Genomic DNA, 13279 nt, shown 5'->3' with positions numbered 1-13279 from the left:
GCGAAAACATGAACAGGTGTGGACGCGCATCGATTATCAACATTGATTGGAGAAGGGAGGGGGCGGGGGGTTACCCTCATCCTCCAGCTCGTCTTCCAATGGAGTGGAGGGTCGCGCTCGTTTGTTCTCACCCGCGTTGACAGCTTCAGGTGGGTCCTTCCTTTTGACCTGCACACAGCGTTTGAACGGTTAACACCAAAATCTGCGGCCATGTTGGCCAGCGATAACAAAGCTCCTTAGACTTAAGACCTTGAAGGACGGCAACCGGATGGCTCCTCGCAACCCGATTCCCAGGCCCATTCCCTCGTAGCCGAGCACCTCGCCCTTGTTCCAGTTCTCGAGCAGGCTTGAACCTATGGTCTCTTTAGGCTTAGGTCTTTCTTCTTCCTTCCCCTCAGCACCTTTGATTGGAGTCAAGGATGCCTGGGAAAACATGTCAGGTTTAATTATTTCTAAGACTCTTTTATTGCTTTTACATACAGTACAGGCCTAAAGTTTGGAGACACCTTCTCCCTCAATGCGTTTTCTTTATTTTCATGACTATTGACATTGTAGATTGTCACTGAAGGCATCAAAAGTGGCCTTGTGGTTAGAGTGTCCACCCTGAGATCGGTATGTCGTGAGTTCAAACCCCGGCCGAGTCATACCAAAGACTATAAAAATGGGACCCATTACCTCCCTGCTTGGCACTCTAACATCAAGGGTTGGAAAAGATAATGTCACTTAAAAAGTCCCCTTTTACACAAAAGGGACAATAATGTTTAAGTGTGTTATGAGCACTAAGTCTATCAACTGTCTCCTTTTGACAGAAGAGATCTACTTTTAACTTCTGAGTTTTCATGACTTCATGAAGAAAGAAACCATCCTTCATGGATATGACACCACTTCTTGCAGCTTTGGCAAAAAACATGGAGAGAGGCTTCGCTACACATCTTTAAAATAAATCCCAGAGCTCTGCCAACTGTCCATAAATCAGCTACATGTGCGGGAGCTGGAAGTTTGATCATTTATAAAACGGGAAAATTAAGCATGATGTTGCGGTTTTAAAATGTGAGTGTGATGTTAGCATTGTAGCTCCCAAAGCTAAGCTAGTGTTGCTAACGTCTGTGTCTGCCTCTCTCATTCTTTAATGTTATGTTGTTGTATGTGATATATGGCATCTATTACGCTGGACAAGTGAAGAGGCAGAGTGTAAAAAGTCCAATTAGGGCTGCAACGATTTGTCGCTTAATGAAATGTTAATTGATAGACCGCCAGGAATGTTCATGTGACACTTGTATTCCTTTAATTGCATCTAAAAAAATTACAAATAATTGTATAAAAATACTTTTGTGCACTGAATGTCATGTTTACAGGAGATCTTATTATTTCCCACTGTAGTTATCATGCTTTTTTGGATTAAAGTAAGCCTTTTTCTAACACACTCATGTGATTACTGTGATCTTTTTTTTTTTCTTGTCGTGCAAAACTTTCACTTGACTTAGACTTAGACAAACGTTATTGATCCACAAGGGAAATTGTTCCACACAGTAGCTCAGTTACAAAGGGTGGAAAGGGTAAGGATGGAAAGGATAATGCAGGTATAAAGTAGACTAAAAATGTACCATAGTAGCAATATAAAATATAACATATGTGATATTTACATATTATATACAGTATATAACATACACTGATATATTATATTATTATTAGGGCTGCAACTAACGATTAATTTGATAATCGATTAATCTGTTGATTATTACTTCGATTAATCGATTAATAATCTGATAAAAGAGACAAACTACATTTCTATCCTTTCCAGTATTTTATTGGGGGGAAAAAAGCATACTGGCACCATACTTATTTTGATTATTGTTTCTCAGCTGTTTGTACATGTTGCAGTTAATAAAGGTTTAAAAAAAATAAATAAATAAAATAAATTTAAAAATGTTTTAAAAATTGCCTCTCCGCATGCGCATAGCATAGATCCAACGAATCAATGACAAAATTAATCGCCAACTATTTTTATAATCGATTTTAATCGATTAGTTGTTGCAGCCCTAATTATTATATTATATTTTTACACTCAGCAACAGTGACTTTTTGTTTGAATATTTATTTATACATATTGCAATCGTTTAGTCCGCAATATGTATTATTTATTACTCTTTTTATAATCGATTTATTTATTTAATTTATTATTTAATCGATTAGTTGTTGCTGCCCTAATTATTATATTATATTTTTACACTCAGCAACAGTCACTTTTTGTTTGAATATTTTTTTATATATATTGCAATCGTTTAGTCCGCAATATGTATTATTCATTACTCATTTTTAGTTTTTCATTAGGTTTTACTCTAGGTACTGTATGTAAAAATCTGCACTGCAACCACAATTTCCCCTTTGTGGGATAAATAAAGTCTATCCTATTCTAATTTATTTTGTTACAATTGAATTTACTATAGTAGGTTTTAAAAATGAGTTAAAATCTAGTCCAACATCAAACTTAACATGCAGAGCAGATCATAAACAATAATTGAAACGAGTCAAAAGAGAAATCGCTGACTAGTCAACTACCAAAATAACCTACTTTCAATACACTGATTGTGAGACTTTTGTGGAATTGTTGAAAAATTGTTTCAAATGGGATCTTGAACGCACATGCACAGCCAGTATTTTAAGATGGTGACAGTATGACAAGGGACACAACTTACCTTTGCGGAGTGTTCCTTCTTCTCCCACCATTCATCAAACGCTCGAAAAGCCACCACCTCTACCATTTTACGGTTAAGGTCTCGCTTCATGATGGCTTTCAGTTCTTTGACAATGACCTGGAGGACACCTTCGATGGTGGCTTTGTGGGGATCCTCCTTTTTAGTCTCATAACCAGGAGGAGGGACGGTTGGGTTGAACTTGGGCATACTGGGATGCTGCCACTGCTGCCCGGGCGCCCCCGTTGCACTTCCATGCGCAGCAGCACCCATGGACAAATGTGGATAGGGTCCGGCAAACGCCGCGCTATCCACAAAATGCGGATAATGATAAGGGCCTCGAGTCTGAGCCATGCGACTCAGCATCTGCTGCTGCATTTGAAAAGACATGGGGACCGTGCTCCACTGTTCCCACCGCAGACAGTTCATCAGCTCCATTTGCACCAGCGGAATCATGCCGGGCGGGTAGTGAGCCATATGTGGCAGCATGTGCGGGTGCACGCCGGGGTGAGCAGCCAGGTGGTGCCCCGGCAGGGTCGTGTGGGCTAGGTGATGGGGGATGGCGAAGCCCGCCAGGTGGGGATATCCGGCGGGATGGATGGCTAGGGTCTGGAGGGGGGACACGGCGGAGTTTACGACGATGCCTTTGCTACAGTCGCCGCCGCTGATTGGCGTGCCGGGCATCTCGTCATCCGAGATCTCCATGTCTTCTCCTGACGACTGATGACTCTGCGCGACAAGGAAAGAGCGGTCATCTCTCTTGTGTGAGACTTTTTATTAGGGTTGTCAAACGATTGAAATGTCGAATTTAGATTAATCAAAAGGTTGCTGAAGATTAATTTAGATTAATCACGATTAAAACATTTTTTTAATCTGCTACCAAAGAATGTACAACAATTCTTCTCAACTAAAGAGGAGAAATATAACCTGAGAGGAAAATCTAATTTAAAACATTTGTATGCACGTACAACACTTAGAACCTTTAGCATATCAGTATGTGGAATTAAATTATGGAATGGATTAAGTAAAGAAGTTAAAACATTGTACTGATATGTTCCAGTTTAAGAGGTTGTTCAAATTAATAGTGCTTACAAAGTACAAAGAAGAAGAATTATGAGAAATACTTTCAACCTCATTGAAAATAAGATATTCTTCATCTCTGTATGTTAATAATGACTGACTTAATTAATTACATATTACAAAACTGTTGTATTACTCATTCACGGATGTCATTTTGCTATAAAAAGGTCAGTAAATGAATGTATATATTTGTAAACGCTCTGAAGTGGGAAAGGGGTAGGATTAATATAAGCTTTGCTTCTTCCTACTCCCTTTCGGACATGATGTAAAGAGAAATTATATGAAATTGTGTGATGCATTATGCTGTAAGTGTGTTCGAAATAAACTAAAAGAAAGAAAGAAAGAAAGAAAGAAAGAAATCTAAATTAATCGTGTTTCAGTTTGTATTACTTTTATTTTTTAAACAAACATTTATCAACTTTAATGTTATTAATATGGTCTTTTGAGATGGAAGGGCTTGGTGAAAAGAAAACTCATTTCCAGGGATGTAATGATATGAAATGTTCGTATCAAGGTTGTCATTATTATTGCGGTGATGTTGAATGTGCTCAAAAAGTACCTACACTGCAAAAAGTCAGTGTTCAAAAACAAGAAAAAAATATATAAAAATTAGGGGTATTTTATTTGAACTAAGCAAAATAGAACAAGAAAATTCGGCTTGTCAAGACTTTCCAAAACAAGTAAAATTACCTACCTCAATTAACCCAAAAATACCTTAAAATAAGTATATTCTCACTAATAACAAGTTCACTTTTCTTGGTAAAAAAAAGAAAAGGGGCCCTTTTTGCTCAAAATGTTGACAATTATTTCTTAAATTAAGTAAATGCTAGTGCCATTATCTTGACATAATGATATGCGCTCGGCATCATGATTTTTTTTTTCATGCTTGAAGTAAGAAATCATTACTTTAAAAAAATAGTTTTATACTTGTGAGTGTTAATGACACAGCTTTGCATCAGTTGATATTCTAGTTTCAAGTATGTTTTACTCAATATAAGTCATAAAATCTCAGCTACAAGCTGTAATATCTTACTGAGATAATTTAGGACCAAAACCATTAAAACAAGTAAAACACTCTAACATAAAATCTGCTTAGTGAGAAGAATTATCTTATCAGACAGAAAATAAGCAAATATCACCCTTATTTGAAATATCTTACTTAGATTTCAGTTTTTGCAGTGTACGCACACACTGAAGTCTTTTAACCAGGTTGTTTTAAATAACTAAAATTAATACACTATATACTTTATTGGCAAAGGAAACATTAAATATTGTTCTGACATTTTAAGAGCCATATTTTTATTTGAGTGACTGAATATGTTTATCTTCTTCCATCTTAATTTGTAAAATGTTTACTTTTTTTTTTGATAAAGGAAAATTGAGTGTTCACTTGGCTTCCTTTATTGTTAATGACATTGCACGAGTTAATTTCCTGTTGCAGACACAATCCGTCGGAGTTTATAAAGTGGTTAAAAGAACAAAAACACCTCCGCCTGTGTCGTATTTTTTGGAGTATAGAATGATCACTTTGTTCTAAGACAGCACAGGTAAAATGTACACAATTGAATATCTTAGTTACTCAGACAGCAATGTGTTTATACAAGTTTATATTGGGGGATATTGTTTCTTAATGAGGACAGACATTAATGTGTCTTGTATTCATGTTAGCATTTAAGATAGTCCACGGGTGTCAAACTCATTTTAGCTCAGGGGCCGCATGGAGGAAAATCTGTGCACATGCGGGCCTGACTATTATAATCATGGCATTAAGACTAAAAAATAAAGACAACTTCAGATTGTTTTCTTTGCCTTACTTTGGCCAAAAATAGAACAAACACATTCTGAAAATATTACAATAAAAATATAGAAAAAAAGATACCGGCAGCGGTAAAGTTTAGATCCCTAAAGGAAAGAAGAAAGTGAATGAATGTTTATAACTGAATACATTTACATATGCATAAAAAAATTATTTATTTTGTATTGTTTTTTTTAATGAATTAAGTAACGTTTATGACAACCTTTTTCCAAAACACAATATAGAATGTGTGGAATGCATACATTTATCATTTGTTTTCAAAACGGTAACAAAAAAGTGGGACCCCAAAAATGTACTGTGGGACCCCATTTTTATGTCTTGATGGGGTCCCTGGGACCCCATTTTAAGAATTCCTAGCACCAACACTGTTCGGAGTATTGGTGCGTGCAAAACAGCCGCAGCCGGCTGTGGCCTGCGGGTCGGTTCCGATACTAATCAAATATCATCCCGGGGCCATAGATAATTCATTCACGGGCTGGATCTGTGACACATAGGCGCTAGTCAGTCCATGAGTTTATCAAAGTGTATTTATCAATCACGTTTTTTTGGTAATTTAATTAAAAACGGTAATAGGTTATAACTAACCATCGAGAGTTTTACCGTTGTATGAATAATACCCATCCCAACTAATTTGTTTACAATTTGTAATCATATTTATTAGAGATGTCCGATAATATCGGACTGCCGATATTATCGGCCGATAAATGCTTTAAAATGTAATATCGGAAATTATCGGTATCGGTTTCAAAATTATCGGTATCTGTTTCAAAAAGTAAGACTTATGACTTTTTAAAACGCCGCTGTGTACACGGACGTAGGGAGGAGTACAGAGCGCCAATAAACCTTAAAGGCACTGCCTTTGCGTGCCGGCCCAGTCACACAATATCTACGGCTTTTCACACACACAAGTGAATGCAAGGCATACTTGGTCAACAGCCATACAGGTCACACTGAGGGTGACCGTATAAACAACTTTAACACTGTTACAAATACGCGCCACACTGTGAACCCACACCAAACAAGAATGACAAACACATTTCGGGAGAACATCCGCACTGTAACACAACATAAACACAACAGAACAAATACCCAGAACCCCTTGCAGCACTAACTCTTCCGGGACGCTACAATATACACCCACAGGTACCGCCAAACCCCCGCCCCACCTCAACCCAGCCCACCTCAACCTCCTCATACTCTCTCAGGGAGAGCATGTCCCAAATTCCAAGCTGCTGTTTTGAGGCATGTTAAAAAAAATAATGCACTTTGTGACTTAAATAATAAATATGGCAGTGCCATGTTGGCATTTTTTTCCGTTAACTTGACTTGATTTATTTTGGAAAACCTTGTTACATTGTTTAATGCATCCAGCGGGGCATCACAACGAAATTAGGCATAATAATGTGTTAATTCCACGACTGTATATATCGGTATCGGTTGATATCGGAATCGGTAATTAAGAGTTGGACAATATCGGAATATCAGCAAAAAAGCCATTATCGGACATCTCTAGTTATAACTAACCATCGAGAGTTTTACCAATGTATGAATAATACCCATCCCAACTAATTTGTTTACAATTTGTAATCATATTTATAATGGATTGTTCACGTCCATTTTGACAACTCTAATGTTAATGTTGCAGAGTAAGATGTAACGCGCTTCAACGTTATTCTGACTGATACACAAGAGGATGTCAGGTCAAAGACTTGAAAGAGGATGTCATATAGGAAAAAAAGTACAACTTCAATGCTCTCAGGGCTGAGTGTGCTATTATGAGCGCCCGAGAGGGCACGAGATGAAGAGTATGCGAAAAGGAGATTGCACTGAGTGAGAAATTTAAGATTGTCGAGAGGGGAAGAGGTATGTCACCCTTCCTGTTCACAATCTTGAATTTGAGATGTCAGTAAAAGTGAAGCACCTGTTGCTCATTTATATGCCACCAAAATGGGCACACATCCTAGATCAAGTTTGAATCTGTACATGCTTGCTGCGGACAGCCGACAAGAGTGACCCGTGTCTCCGGTCAAGCAAACTGTTTGCTCAGGCACCAAACATTGACCCGAAACAGACAAGTCAGTGATGCAAGAGCTGTATCATTAAAAAAAAGCATTCCCAGTTGGACACGTTGCGAAAGAAGCGAACGTGAGCTCGGCGCGGGAGTGGCATCCTTACACAAATGATGTTTGCTTTGCAATAACTGAAAGGTGAGAACATAAGCGGCGGTGGCCTATTCTGACTGTCGGGCTCAGGCAGAGGCAGGAAGCATGCCGCTCAATGGGGCCAACAGCCAAATCTGCGCTCTCCTCCATTGCGAGCGAAACAGGAAGCAAGACTAGTATTTCATTCCTCAATTGAACATAAGCCAAAGTGTGCAGGAACTCAGAAGGACAGAAACTCCTGTTTAACTCCAAGGTAAACTCTATTTACACACCCAAACATGTTTAATCTGTCTTGGCACATTTAAAGACGCTAAACATGCTTTTTTATGTGAAACCCGAGATTGCTTTACAAGACTGAACAAGGAGCACGAAATGAAAAGGAAAGTGTACTACAAGTACTTGAAACCAGACTTAACTTCCTGTGACCTGTCAATATCGTCTCTTAGAGCAGGCCTGCGGGGCAATTATTTTGTTTGGGGGGGCCAAATTTAGAGAAAAAAATGTGTCTGGAACACTAATACAAAACCTCACAATAATGTCTGAATGCTAAAAACGTTATGACATACTGCCTTAAAAAATGGAATGGAATTTTAAATTTTTTTTTACTGAATGAGACACCCAGAATGTACATGAAAATAAAGAATGTGGGATTTAAAATATTAACTATGAGCGATAAAACACTGAATATTGAGAACATATGAATGTCACACCCACTCTCGATCGACATATTTTATGATCAAGCGAAACGCAACAAAAATGCAACAAACAGCAAAATAGTAGCGTGAAAAAAACACAAAAAAACCCACCTACAATCGGATACATCGGCTATATCACTAAGCTTTAGAAATTTGTTGTAAAAATCTCCATCCGCGTCTGTCCCTGACACCCGCATTTCAGGCTGGCCGCTCTGGAAACACTCTGTGGAAACGCTCTCCACCCACACTGCTCGTGCCTCGTCTAAGCTGCTGTGACTTAGATTACCGTAGTAACTAATTAGATTACCATAGTAACTGGTATATAATGCAAAAGCGCAGATTCCAACCATTGAAATACTTTGTGTAGTTCAAGACTTACGGTCATTTGAAGACATCACTGCACATCATAATGGCAGCTACACTTTCCATCTTAAAGATCAAAAAAAATTATTTGGGAATGTCCGGCGGGCCAGATTGAAAAGCTTAATGGGCCGCATTCAGCCCCCGGGCCTTAATTTGCCCAGGTCTGCTTTAGAGACTTGTTTAAAGTTTAAAATCAAACCTTGTTTTAGGCTCGCACTCCATCAAGGGTGTCCAAAATGCGTCCGTTTCTACCCACAGCTTTTTTTTTTATTGGCCCTCAGCATGTTTTAAAAATAAAACAAATGTATTATTAAGTTGCTTTGTCATCTATAACCCAAAGCTCAGATATTTTGTTCAGATAGTTCAACGTGTATACGGATTGGTTTTAATATATTTAATGCATAAAATGTGTCAGTGTGAGTCTTCCAATTTTTGTATACGGTCCTCATTGGGAATAATTTGGGACGTCCCTGCATTACATCACAGTAAAACTTATTGTCACTACTCCTGTTGCTGAGTAGGGATGTTCAAATATTACAAACACATTTGTAAATCAGTCACTCTCTTTCTGCGTCACTCAAAACCAGGCATTATTATGTCTGTTAAGTGTTTGGTGAATGTTGTGTAAAAACGTCTTACCGTGTCCATTTTTTCTGTTTCCGCATGGCCTTGAGGATGTTCATCTTTCACCTCACTGTTCATTTTCTCGTGGACAGGAGAGACGATTCTCTTCACCAGGGAAGCGGTACCGGGAATCGGCTCGTCCTCGTCCGAATCGGGCAGCGGGGTCGGACTGATGTCCTCCAAGCCTGTGCTACAGGGACGGGAGTTTTGCGTTCCACCCGTGTACGGGGGAATGGGGGAGAGCTGCGAGGACGAGGAGGAAATGGGACTTCCCTCCATTCGCACCTCAGTGTCCGAGATCTGCTCTGCCAGGAAGGGCAGCAGTTTAGTCCTTTTTTCCTTGAGGAGCATCTCGATGCGCGAGTCCAGGCTGTTGCGCTCTGCGTCCGGGGCCGGGGAACCAGGTGAGGGGCAGTGTTCGGGCGTTCGAGGGGGTGGCGTGTTTGGTTGGGGTCCGGGTTCGGGCGGGGGTTCTGGAATGGGAGGCGTTTCCGGTCTATCCTTCACAGGAAGAAAGTCTGTGGGTGCTACCAGGGGCGGCTGTGGGGGTCTGTGGTACTCACTCTCCCTTTGGGCTGGGTGATGAAATGCGGGTTCTGATGGTGGGAAAGCGGGTGGCATGGGAGCCTGGTAGGGCGAGAAAGCCGACTTGAAGTTTGAGGTAGCAGGGGGAGGCGGTGTGTACGTGAAAGATGGGGTTGTAGGCGGTGGCTCCGGCGGTGTGAGGTGCTGCTGTTTAAAAGGCGATTGCTCCGATGTCGAGCTCCTGTACATGTTGCTACGATACTGAGGCCTCTCCGGTCGGCGGTTGTACGCATCCTGGAATTTGCTCTCATGTCTTCGGGACTTGTAGCTGCCGGAACTCTCCGTACGGCTGGACTGGTAGGAGGGTGTGGACTGGCGACTGGAGTAGCTGGAGTCTTGAGAGAAGGGCGTGCCTGCCTGGCGCGGCGTCCCCTGCGACTGGGGCGTGTCCTGCCTTAGGCTGGAGTAGCCCGTCTCCAGAGACAGCGGCGTGGTGGAACTGCTGCTGGGCGGCGCTGGTCCTGATGCCGTAGATTGGCTGCTTTCGGATAACCTACCGATTGGCTTGCATGCCTTGCGGAGGGGGGACAAACAAAGTTGGGGTAAGGGAGATATTTGGACCCATACAACACAATAATTATTTATTATATAATAAATTAGGAGGTAATGGTACATGTATTTGTGTTCAGATTTTTTTAGATGTACGAAACAAGGGCATACTGAGTTTTCACGCGGAACACATTACCAGCCTTTGGCAAGGAATTGTGTCAAACCTCTTGCATCGTTTAAAGTCTCCTATTTGGGAACGCTTTGCTGTCCCAGTCAAATACATAAACAGACTAAAACACGTTGACAAGTAGAAAGCAGCTGCGACCAGTTCTTGTATGTATAGAGTAAAAACCATTAAAGCTGTTTACACCAAACCCGAGTTGTTGCATTTTGTTCCCTTACTGTACCAAAAATTAACTGAAGTATGACCTTAAAAGCGAGGTATGCACTGAGCTGTGGTTATGGCGTAGTTACACACTTCCTGCCAGCTGCCATGTTGGTTGAATTTCCCCTCATTGTTTTGCAGTAAATAACAATAAAATACAGAATCAATGAAGAACAGATTTTCTGTGGATGCATAATAAATTAAAATGACTTACTATGCGATTTTGTATGCTAAATATTTGGACCATTAGAGGAAGGATCATATAAAAGAAATGGAAACATCATATAAAAAAAAAACACCCATTTGATGCAAAAAGTAGGAAAGTTGCACAAAAAGCAAACACGCCTTGGCAGAGGTAAAACATTAACTAGTGGATGGGAGGATCAGGGCTGGGCACGTGTGGGGGGATCTCACACTGTGAGGCCAAAGTGCATTTTTCAAAGCCCTTTTGAGATGTAACTCCTTAAAGCAGAGACCAACAAGAATCGGTTTCCTCCACCACCTGTGTTCACTGATTGGAAAAAAAGGGCATTTCAGGATAAGCACGTCTGCTGAGCTCAGCAATTCACACTGCGACAAGTGTGAAAACCCAAACAAAACTATTGGAAGTGTTGTGTATCATCCCCCACCCCCAATTTACCAGTAAGGCTTCCGCCAGGCTTCGAGGAGAGACTTCCAAGGCTTCCTCCGCGCCGACAGGCAGAGTCCGCGGAGTGTAGCTGCCATTCATCAGGAGCTGAAAGTACCTGAGGCGATTCTCACCTGAGGAAAGGCAAAAGGGATATAATTGCAGATACGTGAAGAGGCCATTGTTGGAGATAATCTGGCATTGTTCAAACAACAGGGAACGCTCATTTGCAGCTGATGGAAAAAATTGCTATTTTATAATGAGACATTGTCCAAATATTTTTTGTAATTTGCAGTGGTGTTCCTGAATTGTACAGTATGCTATACCACCAATAAAGTGATTAAATGCAGCAGCTATGTAAACAAGAGAGGACACTGACAGGTTGTTTAAGTGTTTGTTTACATGTCTGAAATTAGGCACACTGGGAGGAAAGGGTACCCTCAGCGGTGGGCTTGTGGGAGAAGGGATTACAATTCAATGAAATTCAATTAGCCTCCCAAGCAGAGGAGCTAACCACGTGACAGCTGTGGCCCCAAGTAAGGCGGACTTTTCATACGCTGCCAGCTGAAAGTTGTCACCCGGGAGTTTTACCTTTGGGGTCGAGCTCCACGTGGATGATGGTGCCCATCACAGACGTGTTGTGCAGCGACTGCACGGCCACTTTGGCGGCTTTGACGTTCTCAAAAACCACTTTGGCGATGCCCAAGTGCTTCTTGTTCTTGGGGTTGTAGAGGATCTCCACCTCCTCGATTTCGCCAAACTTCTTGCACATGTCGCTGAGGAAGCCCTCCCGGATGTTGTCATTTAGGCGGGCGAATGTCACCTCCTTCGGGGGCACAGGGCCGATGTAGCACTCGTCGATCTTGGAGGAAGAGTTTGAAAAAGCAGAGGAGGGCCTTAAGTTTGGAGGAGGGGGGTTGTGACAAAACCAGTACTCTAAAGCAAGTAATTTAAAGGAGACCTATTATGCAAAACCAACTATTCTTACCTGTTGCTACTTGTTTTTGTCTATTTGGGATCTGCGCATGTCCTGAAAATTTTAAATCAAACCATGGAGGCATGGCGGGGATATTTATAAAACAATCTTGCCTTCCTTTATACGTCCTCCAAATAAGCCGTTTGTAATTCGCCCAATTTGTGATGTCAGTGGATGTCTCCATATATGGTAGAAATTTACCCGAAAAGCTTTGCGCGAGTCCACCATTGTAGTCCGACGCTGTTGTAGGTAAGTTCCTTCTTTTTCTCTATCCTTTTGTTGAGGGGCAGACTGGCTCGTACAGGCACATGCATCCTCCACTGTTGCCATTTCTAATACAAAATAGTGTATGAACTTATATATGTCAATAGACTCCATATGGAAGCACTAAAAAGTGGAGGCACGTAAATAAGAGCGCCCGCAAAACAGTGCATTCTGAAGAGACGGTCAGAAAGCGGCTTGAAAATTGTCTGTAAAACATCATCTATGCAAAATTTTTACTAAGAACCACCATTACATGACATGAGGACCACAAGGAAATGTTTTAAATGTACAAAAAACATCATAATATGACCCTCTTTAAGGGGAGGTGCAGCAGCTTGTGAAAAAAAAACACAAAAAGATGAGAGAGTAAACAGAATCGGAGAAGCAAACAACTCCACAAAATATAATATCTAGTTATTTCCATTAAGGATCTTTGACTATTGTTTCTCTGGAATAGGTCCTTAAAAGGAGCGGGACGCTGCAGTCATATAGTATTTTTTTCTGAATTATCCTTTAAAA

The 13279-nt window shown here is 40.7% G+C and overlaps 1 protein-coding gene across 10 annotated transcripts in view; it reads right to left on the bottom strand.

Annotated features, from left to right (window-relative positions):
• LOC133638414 (histone-lysine N-methyltransferase SETD1B-A-like) overlaps positions 1-13279 on the bottom strand; it is a 54966-nt gene that overhangs the window by 19272 nt on the left and 22415 nt on the right. For all 10 annotated transcript variants that reach the window (XM_062030978.1, XM_062030977.1, XM_062030976.1 and 7 more), the window contains 6 exons: positions 12112-12382; positions 11533-11654; positions 9449-10531; positions 2697-3422; positions 250-423; positions 75-168 (listed from right to left, as the gene is read on the bottom strand). In XM_062030978.1, coding sequence (XP_061886962.1) covers positions 75-168; positions 250-423; positions 2697-3422; positions 9449-10531; positions 11533-11654; positions 12112-12382 — 2470 coding nt within the window. The remainder of the gene's footprint in view (positions 1-74; positions 169-249; positions 424-2696; positions 3423-9448; positions 10532-11532; positions 11655-12111; positions 12383-13279) is intronic.

This window comes from Entelurus aequoreus, linkage group LG21, assembly GCF_033978785.1.
Source record: "Entelurus aequoreus isolate RoL-2023_Sb linkage group LG21, RoL_Eaeq_v1.1, whole genome shotgun sequence".
In the NCBI taxonomy this organism is placed as follows: domain Eukaryota; kingdom Metazoa; phylum Chordata; class Actinopteri; order Syngnathiformes; family Syngnathidae; genus Entelurus; species Entelurus aequoreus.
This window is presented reverse-complemented; position numbering and strand designations above follow the sequence as displayed.